The 21,251-nt window shown below is 38.4% G+C and overlaps 3 protein-coding genes across 3 annotated transcripts in view; 1 reads left to right on the top strand and 2 right to left on the bottom strand.

The window, feature by feature from the left end:
- Positions 1-4,618, top strand: part of LOC134672984 (kinesin-like protein unc-104) — a 160,832-nt gene extending 156,214 nt beyond the window's left edge. Inside the window, exon 40 of the mRNA XM_063530943.1 lies at positions 450-4,618. Within this exon, the coding sequence (XP_063387013.1) occupies positions 450-501 (52 nt within the window). The 3' untranslated portion in view covers positions 502-4,618. The remainder of the gene's footprint in view (positions 1-449) is intronic.
- The window catches only part of LOC134672869 (uncharacterized), a 267,272-nt gene that overhangs the window by 156,515 nt on the left and 89,506 nt on the right, over positions 1-21,251 (bottom strand). The gene's annotated exons all lie outside the window — the stretch shown is intronic.
- Positions 5,248-21,251, bottom strand: part of LOC134672988 (vacuolar protein sorting-associated protein 11 homolog) — a 51,675-nt gene continuing 35,671 nt past the window's right edge. The window contains exons 17-19 of the mRNA XM_063530947.1: positions 20,479-20,601; positions 9,108-9,298; positions 5,248-8,574 (exon numbers count right to left, since the gene is read on the bottom strand). Coding sequence (XP_063387017.1) covers positions 8,195-8,574; positions 9,108-9,298; positions 20,479-20,601 — 694 coding nt within the window. The 3' untranslated portion in view covers positions 5,248-8,194. The remainder of the gene's footprint in view (positions 8,575-9,107; positions 9,299-20,478; positions 20,602-21,251) is intronic.

Genomic DNA, 21,251 nt, shown 5'->3' with positions numbered 1-21,251 from the left:
ATAGATAGGTAACATTTGAGGGACTGTTGGTATTACAATATGCATTGTTGACGACCCTAATTTCACACACTAAAACTATCGATTTCTTTTTGCATGTTGAATTAGTTTTTTCTCTCCCTATTTTAAATGTTGACGACTTAACCCTCCGATTTCCAGGGGTTTTTAATCTTTCATACATTTTGTATGAAATGTATGTGCGATATTGGACTCCAGGGGTTAAACCGTATATCTTTATGTAGAATAAGAAATAGTCTGTCCTCACTTAGTACTTTTATGTTTCATTTACATTAGAATATGAAATTTGTATGATATAAGTGCTAAATTTTGTGTAAGATTGATTCTTCTTCAGCTTCGGTACTTTCCAAGACTATTTCTTATTTCCAACACTAATTTAAGAGCTAGCAAGCTCAAGCCAGATCAATATACACGATGAAGTTGTCGTGCCGCAGGTCCCGCTCGGCGCGGCGCGGCGACAAGGCGGCCGCACCAGCGCCCGCATGAGACCTCACCATGGAGTCTATCCTCGTTTATTAAGCGCATCGCCTCCAGCCAGCGTACTGACGTGCATCCTTGCCATTGAAACTGCTAGGGCTTGTTCATTCTGTTTCTGAGTCGGTTCGCGCGAAAGAAAGCCGGATATTCCGAGTAGTTTTGACGGTTCGCGCGGTTCGAGAGCGGAGAGTCGTGAGTGAAAGGTGTCATTGAGCGATTTCAGTGGGTACGTCCCTGTAAATGGTTTACCGATCTCTTTTTCCCGAAAGTTTTAGGTATCGTTAGCGAATCTCGCGATTCGCGGCAATGTAACTAATTGGTCTTTGGGTATATTAGGATTGAAACCTGTCTCCCCTAACGATTTTAGACTTTTTATTAAGCCTTATAGACAATTTTATCCAAATCATGAAATTAAAACCAGCAAGGTTAAACAATCTTCTTTAGATACTATATTAGCGGTTCTTGTAGAAAAAATGGTTTCGTTCTTTAAAAAACTTTTAAAATCGGCCAATTGAACTATTAAATAGACCGAGAGTTGATTCAATATACCTACGAGTATGAGGATTTCAAGTTTGAAAAGGAACGTAAAAGTCATGATTGTCTTCCTCGTATGATAATACATGATAGAAACTGGTTAACTAGTCAAACCAAATTGACATCCGTAAGAGGTTTATTAGATGAAATTTCGGCTGGTTTGGTATGGATATGGATGGCATGGATATTTACATATTTTTGTCTTTCAATCCATAAGGCCTAAATATGAAGAACGTTTACGAGAAGAAGCTAGAAGAGTGGTCCACGGATTCATTTTATTTGAATATTTCAATACATTACTTTTGAAGAATTTAGGGACCACAGAAACATAATTTTAAACTATAGTAAGTCCAGACGCGATCAATTATTTTAGCATATCCCCAATTTATTGACAGTATTATAAAACAAATGCATTTAATGCTATATACGATTTATACGTAATAGTCATATACGTTTATATATGTTGATTAGTACGTTACAAACAGATTATGAGTGATGTCAGAGGCGGGACCAAGCCGGCACTAAGAGAAGGGTAACATGAAAATGACGAATTTTAACAATCAGGAACAATAATTGTACAAGACTCTTTTGAGCTGTTTCAAATATGCAAAAGGATGCACGTTATTATTATATTACGTTATTTATTATACGTTAGTTATCTGGTATTTGTGAGTTCGGAGAACTGTGTAATGCAATAATGTATTCCAAGTATTTCTATCTCGGCCATAGTGAATGTTTATATACTAGATATTGTTAGTGAGAGTATGATTGTGGTCAGTACCTACGGCAACAAACGTAACTTAAACAATTATAATCCGTATTGCAATACAAATAAGGTGTAATGGTTAGGTTAAGTATGTTGCCGTAATACTTAGTTGGGCGCTTACATCTTAGCTCTATCGCTAAGCTATTTATCGATATTATAAGCTGCAGATCACTTCACGAGTACTTAATTCGTGGTAAATTATATACAAATACCACCAGCAATACTATTTTTTACTGTTATTACATTATTAAACTTTTGCTGTTTTCGTAAACGGCAAACGCCCGGTAATATGCAACTGTAGCAGAGCTTCTCACGTCGTAGGATCTCTAAATTGTTTACATGGTTGGTAATTTAAAGAGCAAAGTGAAAAATAGCTAAACACGCCTAGGCATGTTAAGCTGTTTCAGACTACTTGTGACCATTTTAACCAAAAGGTACCGCATTGTCTGTTGTCAATAAGGTCGATTTCAAATTGAAGCTATATCGAAATAACGCCTTCTTGACAACCGTCTATAAGTATCCTTTTGATTGAGAATGGAACATTTTATTTCCTGCGACGTGCTAGCTGTGCCGTATTTACAACGTGTACTATTTATTTCTTCCGAGTATAAGCTTCAATTGCGCACAAACGTACGCCGGCGATGTCAGATAGACTCCATTTTGTAACAAACCTACGGCGAGATATATGAATTTAAATGAATGTATTGTGAAAAGACAAATTAACTAAAAATACCTATATAGATTTTCTTCACATGTTGGATACATTATTAATGTAATTTACCTTGTATATACGTATGACCCGAACGGTAGAGTAAATATATTTTGAGGCTCAAATAGCCAATTCGATGTGGCGGTGTCCGTATGACGTCATACGTAACGTTTCGTTTCACGTTTAGAATTGATTGTAAATACATAATAATAATTATAACATTGTAGTTAAATGTAGAATACGCGTTCCAAGAAATTATACATCATTTAACACTACTTATTTGGTAGATTATTTGTATTTTCTGTTATACCTTAAATTTTGTTAGGTTCCTTTAGTGATATACTTAGGTATGTTCGAATGGATTGTATAAAGTAGGCTAATGTTAACGACAGCAGATGTCGCCATCATGGCGCGTGTCACAAACATTCCGACCGGTTCTAGTCATCGTGCTCTCTGTGTAGTACATTATATGTGATAGAGTAGCTACATAGCGACACTGTGCTAATACCCTCCAATCCTGAAACTGATCTGCCAATCCTCGGTGCCGTGATAGCAGATTTGTATGTCAGATTATCCATACAATCTATATTTATTCAGACTAATCTTCGGCCCCGAGAATTGACTTGAAAGATTCAATTAAAACATTATATTTGTCAGTCACAATGTTAGATAGTAAGTAAAAGTTGTTCTGTTCCGTGAATGTCGTACACTCAGCGTGGTACATATACATATACACGTCACTCGACCGCTCCATAGTTCACACTAATATTTATACAGGAAACATAGCGTAGTTAGTATCGATGTGACGGTAGTTTTATATGGATGATATTTCTTTGAATAACTTGTTTCGATGTACCTATCAGTCCGAGCAATGCTTACTCTCGTTACTGCTTCGATAAATGTTGATATATCTAATATTGTCACTATACTATCGCTTCTAGGTGACTCGTTTTATATTTCCATTAACTCCATCTTGACAAAGTAAGCTTTTTGTGACGTTTAGTCGTTGTAAATATTTCCTAGTTGATTTGATATGCCTGAGTTACGCCGAGCCCTGGCTGTAGCGGCTCGGTGGACCCTAGAGAATATCCCGATAATAATTTAGCATAGTCTATTATAGGTTAAGATCAAAAAAGTATTATCCAAGTCTAGACATGCTGTGTGTTATATTTCTTAAAATTATTACTATAATTGTCGTCGAGATTATCTTACATGAATCTGGGGGTTTTGTTCGAATAGCATCAGGATATTGTTATTTTATCTATTTGACTATGTGCTTACCACTGATAAAGATATATATTATAGGCAGCGAGTTTAATTGGTATGTATCTTGTTTATTTTCTCGACACCGCAACGAAAGGAGATCTCGCGTCACGCGACGCTATATTATCGTTTACATACCTTTTATTTCTAGTCATTTTTGTGTACATTCCAAAGTTTGTAACTATTTACTTTCTCAAATAACTAGTGATGTATTTTGCATAGCAAAATGATGTTAACGTAGAGACATAGAGCAGGAAATCACGGGTGTGTCGTGTTGTGGGTGCAACTGTTTATGAAATAGATTTTTTTGGAAATTTATTTTGCGAAGCTTACGTTAAGTTATTTCGTTATATTTTTGTAATTCGAATAAAGGTCTTTTTAAATTAGAGATAACAGCTGACGCTGGATTATATATATTTTTATAGAGTATACTCTTTAAGCTATACCGCTATTTTTATAGGGTAGTGTTGTTCAGTTCGTTGCTTTCGTTCGGTTGGTCTGTTCGGTTGAGGCGCTGATCTGAGGGCTTACCGCGAACCACGTTCGACGTGTTGCCTCCCTGTCACACTTACGTACGAATTTACAAGTGCGACAGAGAGGCAACACGACGAACGTGGTTCGCGGTAGCCCCTCTGATCAAGAGCGCCCGAGTGATTACGATAGTGATTGTTGATTGTTGGCCGAGAATGATATTGAAAATTATATATTACATATAATTTATAAATTTCATTCAATTTATGAAAATAAGAACAATGTAATGATTGGTAATATTACTCATTGCTCTAAATGTACTATCAAAATATATTATACACAGTGTTAAAGGTCATAAATAAAATGCTTTGAAAATTTCCAAACCGTTGTTTTCCTTTGATACCCTTTCCCATGCGCATTAAATAACATCTCATTATACCTGCATATGTGTAAATTTTGAATACTTTCTGTAATATTTGTATATTTTTTAACCAGTGTGTAACCGCCATACGATATTAATAATCCGCATTAAATTAGTGGTGTAAATGTGTTATCCATGCAAAAGCAATTTTAGCGATCACTGAAATATAGTGAAGTATGTATACATTGTAGCTCAGGGGCTCCCAAAATGTGGGCCGCGGACTGAAAAAGATTGGGAACCTCTGTTGTAGCTCTTTTACTCGATAATTGTTCTAGTTATATCAATGGAAATATACCTAGTCTTATATTGGCTTCAACTCTAGGGATACCTTGAGGGCCTTTTGGATATGGGATTCCTTTTGGATATGGGCTTTAATATTCTTAGTCTGTTGTGTTCACTTGGTGGTAAAATTTGTTTGACCCTCGTGCCTTGAAACCCTTGCTACGTTCAAGATCCCACTGGAATTATTCGCTTGCTCGGGTAGCAACGAGCGGTTAAACAACTACTTACTTTGCCCCCTTGTAAAATAAATTATTATTACTCCATTGACATAAAAATATAGCGTGACATCAATAAAATAAAACATATATACGTTTACTTATTTTTGTTTATTATCAACGGATTATTACACACCAGTATACAAAAGGAATACTTTAAAAGGCAATATACATTTTATAAATAACATAATATTTATGTACATCACATTGATTTTCTTGTAAATAATTTGAATGGTAGGACATTTCGAAGAATTCTGCGCAATATACAATCCATATAACATAGCACTCATAAATGATGTAAACCTAATAATTAAAGCGTTTATTTTTTAATTATCTTATATCAAACGTCCGGTGTTTTGAAGTCTGGTCTCGACAATCTTCGTCTATTGTCTGTCTATACGAGACGTCGTTAGTGGCACAGAATACACAGACGCCGCACTATGAATCATTTACAAAGAATACGAGATCACCACAAATAGGTGCAATTTTACTTGTAAAATGCTACGATTTGAACAGCACAACTGTGTTGTATTCTACACCATTTTACACTACAATAGCCCGGGTACACGGTACACCCCTAAAGATTATTTTATGTTGTGGGGGCAACTAAATTAGTACAGGAGCGCTTATCTGTAATGACCTCGATTGTCTCGTATGCTCCTTGAGGTGGTCTATGATTAGTGGAGAAGCATTATTTTTGTAGCATTGTAAACAAGTCGCTACGCTGTAAAAATAGTTATTTGTTTTACAAGGGGGCAAAATTGTTGTTTAACCGCTCGTGCTAATATTGATATCCGAGCAAGCGAAAGATTCCAAAATTGAACCACGAGCGTAGCGAGTGGTTCGAAAATGGAATCTTGAGCATTGCGAGGGTTTCAAAGCACGAGGGTTAAACAAAATTCGCCTCCGAGTGAAACACAAAATTTTTCACCACACCAACCTGAACAAATATTAAATGTAAAATATCAAACAAAATCAAATCCAAATTGAACGTTATGAAATATTTATCATCCAAAATCATCATTTAAAAGTCAATTCTACCAGCAAACATATGAAAACGATTCAAAATTTGCATTTGATTACTTTGCCTCACATGTGAATAAAATGCAACTTTGCTATCAGTTTTTGAAGTGCAAAGTAAGCCTTTCCTAGCTGGTGTGGTGAAAAACTCTTTTATCACTCAAATGGAGCGAGCTATGCTCTATTTTTTGCGAGTTCAAACTAGAAATGAGGGGCGTAAGAGGACATTCAAGTGGCGCCGAACATGCGATTTCGAACATGTGTGAGTAGGTAAATAATCAGGTAAGGATATGACACTATGAATTGTTAGGGCTCATTTAGACGATGCGAGAACTCGCATGCGAGTTTCATTACATTGCGGTTTTTGATCGGTCGGTCGAATTGAACGTAACCATCAGTCCGCAATGTAACTATCATCGCATGCGAGTTCGCGCACCGGGATATCAGCCCTTAGGGATGCAGTTTTGCTTCACAACGCATAACAGCCGTAAGTAATATCATTGGAATCAGTGTACACGTACAGCTTGGCAAAAAAGAGTAGAAATTAAAAAGTGGCAACACTGTAGTGTCGTCCCGTTTTCTTATGTGTATTGGTTTGAAAGGGACGACTCTACAGTGTTGCCACTTTTTAATTTCTGTTCTTTTTTGCCAGGCTGTACATTTACTACGCGAGAATACGTTTGTTTAAAAATGAGTTTTGGATCGACTTTCTTACTGTCTAGTGTCTGTTATGCGTGATGGAGTACCTAGTTTTCAATATTAACTTGCATCTATCGAGGTAGACATACTTATACATAAAAACCTAGCGTGCTTTAGCTAAACGGCTACAAACATCACATAATTTGAAATTAAACAAATAGGTGTCATCTCCCATTTCAGTGTGAGAGACAGGCGATTGTAAAATTACTTTTCCACGTTATCGACCTCAATACAGGCTCCAGAAGATATACAAAACGATATCTGACTAAAGAACCTTGGCCATAGCTATTGAGCCCGGTAGCTTCGCCTTATCAATATTTTCAGTGAAAAAACTTTACGTGGTACCTACCCAGGAATTTCTAAATCGGATCAAAAGTGTCTTAATTGAGCACATCGGGCAGAACCGAGAAGTTCCTTAAAAAAATTTACAGGACGAGAGATAAATATTTGTATTTTAAACCCACGTGGTTCGGTCATGCGATCAATGCTGATGATGAATGCTTTTGTATCTAGAGTTGTATTATTGGTTATACGACCAAAGTCACATGCATGTTATTGTTTATAAGTATTTGTTTAGATGTCCTTAAGATCCGTATGTACCATCACAAGTCATCCTTGAGCCGAAATTTAAACAAACACAAATATCATAAATATAAGTTGAGTACTTCGGAGTAAAAACTAATTTAACAAAATAAGAATAGTAAATAATAATTTCCTATAAAACTCTAAGTTACTGGCAATGGCAACATGCATGAGCATGGCTCCAAACAGTTTGAATATTCGGGCCCAAGAAAGTTGGCCATAACACGCCTTGTCTTCGCTATTTAGTATAAAAACCCTTTTTAGTCCTTTACACATATATTATGATGATAGCATTTTTATCATGGAGCGGTGCATCAATCTTGCGCTTACATATACTTGTTGGGAAAGTTATGGCCACGATAACAAACGCGTGACCATCTTAGGGTCGGTACCAAACCGTCTGTTACCGTTAAAGCGTTCGCTAAATTTTATTGCATGTGAAGTTTCATATAACTCTGCTGCGTGACGCGTATCCCTTATCAGTCCGCTAATTATAGTTGGTGTAACTAGCCCTTAAGCCGACCGCTGACTAACAGTCCGCCGGACGATATCGGCCGGTCCGTTGTTCGGAACTGTCAAATTTTTGTTCTGACAGGCCGATATCGTCCGGCGGCCTGTTAGTCAGTGGTCGGTTAGGCCCGTTGGTAAACTTTTAACCAAGGCAACATAAGCCCACCATTCACCAAGGATCACTCAGGGCTCGCTCAAATTCCTAAAGTACTGAGATCACTGTCCTAACCTCACGAGAACGGGTTCAGATTCCTATCATAATCGTCGTCCTCTCCAAACGGGTTCGTGGGATCACTCTCATCATCAGCAAACGGGTTTTTCGTGTCATCGTACGTGTCCTCGAACGGGTTTTTATTTGCCCCATTACTAATAGCTGATGATATTTTTGGTGATTGCCCTAGGCTTTTCGGCTCCATTTTTCTGTTAGGCGTGGGTGAGGCGAGGGGAGAGGTTCTGGTGGGGTTGTGTACTCTGGGCTCTAGTCGGGATATGTTGGCTTCTAGACTGGAGCTGTATTGCTGTTGTTCTATGAGACGCATGCGGCCTTCGGGTACGGGGATCACGGAGGTTCCTTTCGGTGCTACTTGCTTGGTGGCGTTTGGCACGAATACTGGAAAATTAGAGTGAGGATATTTAGTAAACAGTATATTATAGAGTAATATAATTATATATAATGCATGAATCTTTTATATATGTATTAATATAGCATCGTTGTAAGAATAATGATCACGAATTGATAAATATTACAATAAAAAATATCAATATGTTAAAACAAAACACTTATTGTGTATTGTGATCACCTGTCAGTTTCAATTTAAAGTGAATAAAATTATTAAAAAACCGCCAAATTGAATGAATAATAGGAATACAGCAGAAAAATTGTATTAACTTTTGTCAAATCTGAAATGCCGATAATAAATCATTTTGACATTTTTAAGTGTTATGCTCTAGTTTCCTAGGATAGCGGTGCCGTCATATAGTGGCCGTCTCCATACAAATATTACGACATTCATATTTAGCAGTATTATTTAGTATGGAGACGGCCGCTATAGGACGGCACCGCTATCCTATGAAACTAGAGCATTAGTAAGGAACAAATTGTTAACAAGGGCCTGCTACGTTTTAAGAACAGGGGTATGGTACCTTGCTTGCTCTGTCCCTCCTGCAGGCGCAGCTTGGCCTCGGCGCCGGGGCCGTAGGCGGCGGGGGCGGGGGCGGGGGCGGGGGCGGCGCGGGGCGCGGGGGCGGGCGGGGCGGGGGCGGGCGGCGCGTCGGTGATGACGGTCAGCTTGTTGAACAAGCCGCGCCCGTAGTACTCTGACACCACGGCGTAGCTGTAATAATAACATAGGGTTTTTCATCACTATTATCGTCGTGATCATAAAAATAAAAAAGTGCGAGTCGGACTCGCGCACGAAGGGTTCCGTACCATAATGTAAAAAAAGGTAAAAAAAAAAACGGTCACCCATCCAAGTTCTGACCCCGCCCGACGTTGCTTAACTTCGGTCAACGATCACGTTTGTTGTATGAGAGCCCCATTTAAATCTTTATTTTATTTTATTTTTAGTATTTGTTCTTATAGCGGCAACAGAAATAAATAAAAAATTCTGATCTGATTTCTGATCTGTGAAAATTTCAACTGTCTAGCTATCACAGTTCGTGAGATACAGCCTGGTGACAGACGGACGGACGGACGGACGGCCAGCAAAGTCTTAGTAATAGGGTCCCGTTTTACCCTTTGGGTACGGAACCCTAATAAGATTGAACTGAAATAAATATGTCATATATTAAGAAAAAGTGACCGAGGCCTCCAGTGCCCCAGGCTGGAATCGAACCGGCGTCCTCTGCTATCGCGGCAGGTGCCTGTGCTATTCGGCCACCGGGCAAAAATGCTTTCGGTCCGGATGTTCTCCTCTACAGGTCGCAATTCTCAACCGATTCTCGTGAAATTTTGTGAGCAGGTTCGATGAATTAATAGATTCATTGTCGAATCAGTTTTATATCTTTTTTTAAATGGCGGAGCCATACATGTCTTTAGTTCTAAGTTATACTCGCGAGATCTACAGCTCACAGAGCCAGCAAATAAAACATGTTTAGATAGTCAAATTTCAATACATTTTTATTCTCTTAAAAATTGGCAATTTTGAATGAAATCTAAATAGCCTTCTTTATGACATAATTTTTTACATAAAGTGAATGCATTACAGAAAACTGTAACATCGTTTTTGGTCTTACTACTTTTGCAGTTGAAAAATACATAAAACAGTAAAAATAAAACAATTGTTTTATAGTTAACGCTATAAATGATAAAATAATGGTACGAAAAATAATGCGAATCCATTCACCGCGAGCTAGTAAATAATAGTCATTAAATAACATTTCAAATTATTATTGTAAAACCGCAGTATAGGTACATCATTTACATTAACATTAGGTACTTTTGGTCTTTATTTAAATGCATGTAAATAGGGAAATAGGCGTGATTATATGTATGTATGTATGAATTAATATTAGCTTTTCTTAGTTTTGTAACTGGTTCTTTAAAAAAAACTAAAGGGAACATTTCATACGTACATGAAACTATGTAGATATAATAGTCAATAGGACACCAAATTTCGTAAATTGTTTCATTAAAATCATTAAAGTTTATTATTATGATACGAGTAGCATATGGTAGCACTTAAATCTTTATCCAAAACAATACAAAACATTAAACATAATACTTCAAAGAAAACCTACCAGTTTTCATCCACGGCATTAGACAAGCACCACGAAAACGGCGGTATACGAGAAATCATTGCAATTAACACTAAATAAAAAAAAAAAAATAGAAGCCGTCACCGATATCGACGGCGATAATTATTACAATGGCCCAAACGGCTTACAGTTGAGATAATAAGTATACTACATACACGTAATCGAAACGATAATTTTTACAACCTCGTAACTAATCATAATGATATAGAAACACGACCTTTTTACAAGGGAACAAGGTTTGGATTTGAAGAGAATGCTAGCGTGTGATATAGGTATGTAAGGTGACTGAACATTGTCAAACGATAATCCACGCGGTGCGATCGCAAACTTACAATGGGAATTATGCAGACGGATTATTCAAAATAAGACTTTATAATTAAAGCAATAACGACTTTCTGAAATACGTTGTCGGGGTCGTTAAGAAAATGTTGTGACATGCCAGTATATCGTATTCTGTTATTGTTATTACTTATTATTAATGGTGAAAATTTGAATGTGATTACACTTTTAGTGTCGGAGTATCCCGTATTGTGTTTATAAAAGGAAATGCAGTTTTAATAATCTATAAACAAATCAGTTATGATATGAATTTGATATAGTGCTACTATTTAATATTGTGTTTAATACCTATTATTATTAGTAAAATTTCCATTCTGCCATTGCCAGCGAACTGATATACATGGAAGTATTCTGTCCGCTCAGTTATGACCCAACGTAAACTATTCGATTGTAGGCGGTGCTTACAAACTATTCGATTCGCAACTTCAGTTCGTCCGAGATGACAGTCAGTGACGGATGGCTAAATTGATTTATAAAAACAACGTTTTTTTGTAATTAAAAATGTCTTCATGTGTCGTGAAGTGGTGCAGAAGTTATTTTAGTTCATACCAAGGATACTGGAATCACTTTTCACTTGTAGTAAACAGATAACTTCAGTAAAATTTGGAATAAACATGACGATTTGTTTTCAATACTACCGTGCTAAGCTAAAACGTAACAACTGCATACGACTTTCATAACAACATACGACTTTTTAAATTGCGAGGATAATAGGGATGGTGTTATGCCAAATGAAGTAGACTATTTTATTAACTTGTGCTTGGTTTAGGTATTTTCTATATAATATAAATGTAGTAATGAATTCTTTCTTACAGATTTGTATTTTCCTTTTTTATTTCATGAGATGGAGCTGTAAAAAAACTACCTAATTATTTCAAATTAATAATCAAATTTGATATAATCATTTTACATTACTTTCCATTCAGATTCCCACAAGATGATATTCGCAGAGAACTATGGAAAAAAGCTGTCCAACTAGAGAGACATGAAATTAAGTGGATACCTGGAAAGATATCTAGAATATGTTCTATTCATGAGATATAACTCGTGATATAATCATACCCGGTTTCCTATATGTAGATACACTTCCACTGAATTAATTTAACAAATACACACATTATCTGAAAATGTTGATCATTCGAATCCACCCTCTACCGTCACATATATGTAGGTTCTCTCTCAAGCCATTTCCGTCAGTAGAAAAGAGCGGCAAATTTAGAAAATGTAAGCGCGCGAACGGGTGGTCCGATACAAAATTTTAATTTTGCACCTTTTTCTACTGACAAACTTGCTTGACCGGCTATATACATATAAAATATTTCCATTGGAACTGAAAGTGGGGATTTATTGTGACTCCGCCTATTCAAATATTTTTGACCCGATTCGTGTACCCATGTAAATTTTGCAGGCTGTATAGCCAGTCCAAATTCTAAGATCAAGTTTACCATACATTTACAATGGCGTACTTGATCTTAGAAAAACGGACAGACTATACCTGAACGTGACTTCGCACTGCCATACAAATTAGGATTGTTCATTTTTTTTAGACCCCCATTTTTATTTTATTTTCTGAAAATATAGGTTAATTTAAGATACCAATTTGAATGATTTAGTATTTCGTGGCTCGGTTGAATATTTATAATTTATTGAAAATATGAGATACGACTTCTCGTAAATTACATGTCGTCGGCTGATTAGGATAATGCACAAGCAACAACAAGCATTAAAAAAATAGTTGTCATTGTCAATTGATTGTAATGTCACCTGTCGACAATGTCAGTGTCACGTGTTTCTATAAATAATAATCGTCTGGAATGGAAAACTCGTTTATTTTGAATCATTAATTTCAAAATACCTACGCTATAAATTTGAGAAAGCTGATTCCAGAAATCTGCCTAAGTTATATAATATAACTTAGTTTTATTGGAGTATGTATCCATATAGCATCCAACTCCAACCATAACTTGGCTGAAATCAAGGGAGCAAAAATACAAATGTAAGTTGCCTACATCATATATATTTTAACTGATTCGATTTGTAAGAAGATTGGATTCATAAAATCGTTACAAGCGTCCATTGCTAAAGGTAGCTTAGCACCCAGTGGGTGCTTTCTACCGGCTTTTCACCATTTGTTTGGATATTGTACTACATACTTATACTACTATATTAGGAACATGCCAATTTTGCTAATTATATCCTATTATTTCAGGTCATCGTGATTCCTATTTAGATACAGCTGTGAGATATGTAACTGCACTTGGGCCCAGAACAAAGTTGAGCATTTTGTATTGAAACGAACGTCATATTAATTATTAATCGTCGTAATACTTTACGACCGTAAATAATGCCTGGGAACAGAGTAAATAACAAACCATACACTTCTCTTCTGGATGGTCAACAAGAAGCCATCATTGTCAGATGCTCGTGCAGAACATGATAAACATACATTTAATGTAAAGTTACTATTTTTTTTGGAAACATATATGACATATTTCCCAAATTAATAAAAAAGTAGGTAAACAAAAACATGTTTTATTATTCACAACTCTTTATTAAGTCTTGTCCACCATGATATCAGCAGCTTGAACTGCAACATGTACCTGGAAATTAGAAATTATATCTTTTTAAAGCAGTTTCAGGCTGAATTTTGAGTATGGCTATGTATTCTTGTATATTCCTTCTTTCTAGTAGGCACCATCTCTGTTTAACGGTTTGCCTTTAGATACTCTGGCTACATTACCACAGAAAATAAATAGATACCATGACCCTACCAATAAAGTGAGCTTTAAAATACTTAATTGTAGTAAATTAATATTAATTTTATACTTACATCGACGTGATTCTCACAGCAATACTGTGTGTAACACGTGAAGTAGGTAGGTATTCCAAGTTTAATTCACGGCACCATCTTTCACGTCGTAGGTCTTCGTGGATTCGAACTATTATTTTTGTGAATCATTCCCACACATAGGAACAAGGTTTTTGATATAGTATTAAGCAATGAAATCTACTGCTTAGGTATTAATTATAAATCAAATTGTAACAAACAAGCGCAGCGGTTTAACTGAAAAAATTTGTTATGACAATCGATGACAATGATAACTTTGACAATACGTGAGTGACGGATTTATTTACTATGGTTCGATAACTTTTATTATGCAGTGACTTTACATTCAGCCCAGGAGAAGGTCAAACTAAGGTCATAAGGATATTTGTTGAAATATCTTCAATCCTCAATTATTATATCGCAGCAAATGTCGGAAACTGTTTAAAAACCTTATATCTCGAAATGGTTTTCGAAATAGAACATTTGAAAAAAAATGAACAATCCTAATTGATAATAAAATATACAAAATACTTATTATAGCGGAATACATTTATACAACAATATATATAAATGTATTTACTTATGTTGAGTTAGTCTGTCATTTCATAACAACATTTTAACTAGTTATCTTTTAATCTGCATTAAATTATTATACGTGAATTATTTGACTGGTTCTTCAATGTATGGCATAAACCTATCCCTGTCCAAGTCATATTCTAATCAAATAGTTATGAACCGCAAACTCTCAGCGGCCAGTACGTACAGCAAGAAGGTTATTAGCGGATTAATGTCGCTGATTGGTAGTTATTGACATTATATGCATTTCATCTACACTTAGCTATGTACCATTAGTGTAATAAAGATGACTATTATTTTGTTTACCAGCTTTGATTACAGGCTCTGTAAACGCGTCGTCTTACTTAAATGTAGGCGTAATTTTGTATGTGTGCTAATTTGGCCCGAGAATTTGAACGGTAATGTTCCTAAAGGCGGTTTCCATACTAAATATATGCGTTCACTGGCCATTGCCTACCGTTACAAGAATTAGTCATTACGATGACATGGAAATAGATAATAATTTGGTATTAAAAAAAATAGATATCCACTATAAGGGCTGATTTAGATGGTGCGTGAACTCGCATGCGATTTTAGTTACATTGCGGACTGTTGGTTACGTCCAACACAGTCGACCGATCAAAACCCGCAATGTAATGAAACTCGCTTCTCGCGTCGTCTAAATGAGCCCTTAGTCTTCCATTATAATTGCACTGAATCTCGAACGTTTGTTACACTGGATAAAAGTCAGAGTCGGGTCAAAATGCTTGGAGAACGCGAGAGGTAATTTCAGCTGTGCCAACATATGACAATGGGTTGTTTGAATTATCGGCAGCCATTGTTCTACCTGTTTTGAGGGCAGTGATAAGTGACAATCTTGATTAAGAGTGCTATTACATTTCGGGGTTGAGCGAGTTTAGGTATTTTACGCGCTGCGGCAGGCCGTGCGAGCTCAGTATTCCGATCCCTTCTACCACACTCGCACTACAATGATGGATTAAACATTCTTGATCCTTCGCGAAGCATATTGAAATCAACCATAACAACACTAACTGTACTTAACTTATAAAGTCCTAAAACTGTTATTTGGTAAGTACGAAAATACTAAATGCAGTGCAAATGTACATAGGGGCTGTTCATAAATTACGTCATCTATTTTTGACCCCCCCCCCCCCCATCCCTCAAATCATCCAAAAATCATGCTTCGGATGACTCTGTTTCCTCCTACGTCATGCTACCATCATCCGATGTCCAGACCCCCCCTCCTCCCATTTGAAACGACGTAATTTATGAATAGCCCCATACTCGTACTTATGGACGTATATTACTCGAAAGAAATTATAGGTACTCGCTTATTTACAAGAAACAAGTTACAAGAAACTGAAGATACACAGGGTCTGATGATGGAGCTGGAAGGTGGCCACGGGTACCAGTCTATCATGTAACTAAACCACTTCGTGTTTGGGCTCGTTTGATTCGTCTCAACAAGATCTTTGTCACTGAAGATACACAGGGTCTGATGATGGAGCTGGAAGGAGGCCACGGGTACCAGTCTCTCATGTAACTAAACAATTTCGTGTTTGGGCTCGTTTGATTCGTCTCAACATGATCTTTGACACAAGACAGTACTCAGGGTCTGATGATGGAGCTGGAAGGTGGTCACCATTACCAATCAACCATACAACTAAACCACATCGTGTTTAGGCTCGTTTTATTCATCTCAACAAGATCTTTGACACTAGGTGATACTCAGAGTCTGATGATGGAGCTGGAAGTTGGTTACCGGTACCAATCAACCATGCAACTAAACCACTTCATGTTTAGGCTCGTTTGACTAGTCTCAACAAGATCTTTGACACTAGGTGATACTCAGAGTCTGATGATGGAGCCGGAAGGTGGTCACCGGTACTAATCAACCATTCAACTAAACCACTTCATGTTTAGGCTCGTTTCATTAGTCTCAACAAGATCTTTGACACTAGGTGATACTCAGAGTCTGATGATGGAGCTGGAAGGTGGTCACCGGTACCAATCAACCATGCAACTAAACCACTTCGTGTTTAGGCTCGTTTGATTCGTCTCAACAAGATCTTTGACACTAGGTGATAAACCAAACACAAAGCCCAAACACGAAGTGGTTCAGTTATGTGATAGACTGGTACCCGTTCGCCACCTTCGAGCTCCATCATCAGACCCTGAGTAGTATCTTGTGTCAAAGATCTTGTTGCGACGAATCAAACAAGCCCAAACACGAAGTGGTTCAGTTACATGGTAGACTGGTACCCGTGGCCACAGTCCAGCTCCATCATCAGACCCTGAGTACTATCTTGTGTCAAAGATCTTGTTGAGACGAATAAAACGAGCCTAAACACGAAGTGGTTTAGTTGCATGGTTGATTGGTACCGGTGACCACCTTCCAGCTCCATCATCAGACCCTGAGTACTATCTTGTGTCAAAGATCTTGTTGAGACGAATCAAACGAGCCCAAACACGAAATGGTTTAGTTGCATGGTTGATTAGTACCGGTGACCACATTCCGGCTCCATCATCAGACCCTGAGTACTATCTTGTGTCAAAGATCTTGTTGAGACGAATAAAACGAGCCTAAACACGAAGTGGTTTAGTTGCATGGTTGATTGGTACTGGTGACCACCTTCCGGCTCCATCATCAGACCCTGAGTACTATCTTAAGTCAAAGATCTTGTTGAGCCGAATCAAACGAGCCCAAACACGAAGTGTTTTAGTAGCATGGTTGATTGGTACCGGTGACCACCTTCCGGCTCCATCATCAGACCCTGAGTACTATTTTGTGTCAAAGATCTTGTTAAGACGAATAAAACGAGCCTAAACACGAAGTGGTTTAGTTGCATGGTTGATTGGTACCGGTGACCACCTTCCGGCTCCATCATCAGACCCTGAGTACTATCTTGGGTCAAAGATCTTGTTGAGACGAATAAAACGAGCCTAAACACGAAGTGGTTTAGTTGCATGGTTGATTGGTACCGGTGACCACCTTCCAGCTCCATCATCAGACCCTGAGTACTATCTTGTGTCAAAGATCTTGTTGAGACGAATCAAACGAGCCCAAACACGAAATGGTTTAGTTGCATGGTTGATTAGTACCGGTGACCACATTCCGGCTCCATCATCAGACCCTGAGTACTATCTTGTGTCAAAGATCTTGTTGAGACGAATAAAACGACCCCAAACACGAAGTGGTTTACTTGCATGGTTGATTGGTACTGGTGACCACCTTCCGGCTCCATCATCAGACCCTGAGTACTATCTTAAGTCAAAGATCTTGTTGAGCCGAATCAAACGAGACCAAACACGAAGTGTTTTAGTTGCATGGTTGATGGTACCAGTGACCACCTTCCGGCTCCATCATCAGACCCTGAGTACTATTTTGTGTCAAAGATCTTGTTAAGACGAATAAAACGAGCCTAAACACGAAGTGGTTTAGTTGCATGGTTGATTGGTACCGGTGACCACCTTCCGGCTCCATCATCAGACCCTGAGTACTATCTTGAGTCAAATAAATACATATAGAATGTCAGGTCGTTTCAAATATTTTTTCTCAAAAATGGACGGCAAAGTCGACTTTGACGTCTAAAAAATTGGTCGCGAAGCGCGTAGTTTATGGTCAGAAAAAAATTAAAAAGTTAAAAACATTGCAGTCTCGATTTTGGGACTGCAATGTTGCATACAAATTCCATTATTTGTCGAGTTCCAAACTTTTTAAAAGTTGAAATTACCATATCAAATGAAGGCACAGGCCCATTAAACAGCCAAACAGATGAATAGTACCGCGACTATTTAGATGTCTCAAATAGGTTGGCGTATTTTTGGCAGAAAAATACACTTCTATTTTTTATTAAAAAAATAAAAAGGCGGCAAGGGTTTTTTTCTGTCAAAATATATATGTAAGAACGTTGCTTTTGTAAAATATTTCTATAATATTTATATTTCTTGCACCATTTTTGAGAAAAGCACTATATATGACTCGGCTGGAAGGCTACTTGCTGGCTTCGGATTGAATTAAACGGACTCCCAAGGTCGTCCGTTTAAAACGAATCCTCAGCCTGCAAGTAGCTACTTCCGAGCCTCGACAATAATGTACTATTAATCCTGTCCGGTAGTTTATTAAACTGTACCATTATAAATTATAATACTATAAAAACAGTGCTAGGATCAAAGTCTCTCGTTGCGGTTTACACGCACACAGTATAGCGTTTTACACGGCGCCCGCCGCACACAATGATAAAAAACCTCGTCGTCGCCGTTGAAAATGTGCGGAGCCGACCGACACACGTCCTACCTGTACAAGCTCTGCCGCGGCACTGAACTGGCGAGCGCGCGTCATCGGTAATATAGAGTAGTTTTCAAAAAATTGCCAAAAAATTATAGTAGAATTTCATAAGCACTAATATATACCAAAAGTATAAGCAAACGTTGCAGATTGCTTGAGTATGAAAATGACTTCGATATTAAGTAGATTTTCGTAGAAATTGACACTTGTTTCGGAGAGAAAATTGAGTTCGTTTTACTTTGATTTTCTCTTTCTCAAAGGTATGTAGGAAAAATATCGTTTGATATGCCTAAAGTACAGGGTATTAGTAATACAAAATAGCCAGGTTTAGCAGAGTAAACTTCTCAACATTTCCAAATAAGAGCTTGCCGTTCAGTGCTTCACGGGGTTTTTCGGAAACGACCATCAGAAAAAAATTCATTACTAATTTAATAAGTCCTTTTTCCAATATTTACAACGATATTTAAAAAGATAAGAAGACGCTTTTACTGGAACAAGTACTCATTGTTTCTAATAATGAGCACAAAGTCCTGAATTTCGTCGACTAGTATCATCAATTTTGCATTATTTCGACTTTTCTTGTAAGAGCGCTCTTAAGTTATATTACTGGTTTTGCAAGCCTTTCAAAAACTATTACGGTTTTTACCGTATACCTTTTCAAGGCCGGGTTATAAAAACGAATAGGTTGGCTGTTGGTGGGTTGGCCGGACGAAGTACATATTTAGCAGATGGCGCCAGCTTGCCCCGTCAATCCCTAGAATTGCGTCAAATTTTTGTTTTTTTTAATGGAATTTTATGTCCTGCGTGCCAGCCCTTTAAGCCAAATCTCATAGAAAAAGGGGCAAGCTATGACGGTACCATCTATGCCAGTCAGCTTATGAGTTACGGTACGACGCTACGGTGGAGCACATAGGTACACAAACATTTTTATAAATGCATTGTATGTTTTTGGCTTTGACTAAGGATTCGGGTAAAAACTAAACTAGCACCTCATAAAACTATGCTATTAGTATTTTGTGTCCGAAGCTGGGTACTTTACTTTCCGTTGGATACATGCCCCTTTTCACCTGATTGAGGCAAAGTCAATTAGGTAGACGAAGGGCTCCGAGTAACTCTTCTAGTGAGAAGAGTTACTCTTCTAGTGAGAAGAGTTACTCTTCTAGTGAGAAGAGTTACTCTTCTAGTGAGAAGAGTTACTCGGAGCCCTTCGTCTACCTAATTGACTTTGCCTCAATTGTAAAGCAACCTCACTAGGTTGCTTTACGATCTCTTACCGCCACAATGTAACTAAAATCGTATGCGAGTTCGCGCTCCGTCAAAATCAGCCCTTATGTAGGTATACTTACGGGTCATGTTCCTGGTGCAGCCTGGCGTGCAGGCTCTCGGCGGCTCGCGGCGCGTGCGCTTGTCGCAGGCGGGGCAGTCGCTCCGACTGCAGCTGAGGGAACATGAGCTCTGTGCGCGTACACTTACGGGTCATGTTCCTGGTGCAGCCTGGCGTGCAGGCTCTCGGCGGCTCGCGGCGCGTGCGCTTGTCGCAGGCGGGGCAGTCGCTCCGACTGCAGCTGAGGGAACATGAGCTCTGTGCGCGTACACTTACGGGTCATGTTCCTGGTGCAGCCTGGCGTGCAGGCTCTTGGCGGCTCGCGGCGCGTGCGCTTGTCGCAGGCGGGGCAGTCGCTCCGACTGCAGCTGAGGGAACATGAGCTCTGTGCGCGTACACTTACGGGTCATGTTCCTGGTGCAGCCTGGCGTGCAGGCTCTCGGCGGCGGGCGGCGGCGGCTCGCGGCGCGTGCGCTTGTCGCAGGCGGGGCAGTCGCGCTCCGACTCCGAGTAGCTTTGGAAACAGCTGCGGACAAATACGGGCTTTAGTACCATCGCCCACACTGTTAACTGCACATCGGTGGACCTTATGCCTTTTGTAATAAGGTCCACCGATGTACAGTTAGGAGTGTTACTGTTTGTACAGTCACCTGCAATAATATGTCACTCTTCGAAGGCCGCAAAAATACGTGACACGATCTTATTTGTAGAGCAATAAAAGCGTGTCACATATTTTTGCGGCCTTCGTTCTGTAACATATTATTGCAGGACTGTACAACTAATTGGAGTAAACAAGCATCCAAACTGACACATGGATCTACTAAACGGATGTAAATAGACGGCAATTAGTATCTTAGAATGAAAAATGATCCGATGATGATGATTTAAAAGAGTTAGACCAGTCAAACCAACTTTTTTGGCTAAAAGTGACTGCTAGTTGTCAGCTAATTTAAAAAGGTAACTGTTATACTTACTGTTGGTGGAAGGAATGCTGACACAAAAAGTGTACGCTAGCTAACTCTAGCGGACGGTTGCAAGCAGCGCACTTTGAGCTCTGGAAGGGGACCGGTTCGTGTTGTAATGTATGGATCTGAGCTTTCATTCGCTCGCTTTCCCCCCTATACTTGGCTGCTAGTTGTCAGCTAGTTTTAAATATAACTTACTGTTGGTGGAAGG

Source organism: Cydia fagiglandana, chromosome 17 (assembly GCF_963556715.1).
Source record: "Cydia fagiglandana chromosome 17, ilCydFagi1.1, whole genome shotgun sequence".
NCBI classification, from domain to species: domain Eukaryota; kingdom Metazoa; phylum Arthropoda; class Insecta; order Lepidoptera; family Tortricidae; genus Cydia; species Cydia fagiglandana.
This window is presented reverse-complemented; position numbering and strand designations above follow the sequence as displayed.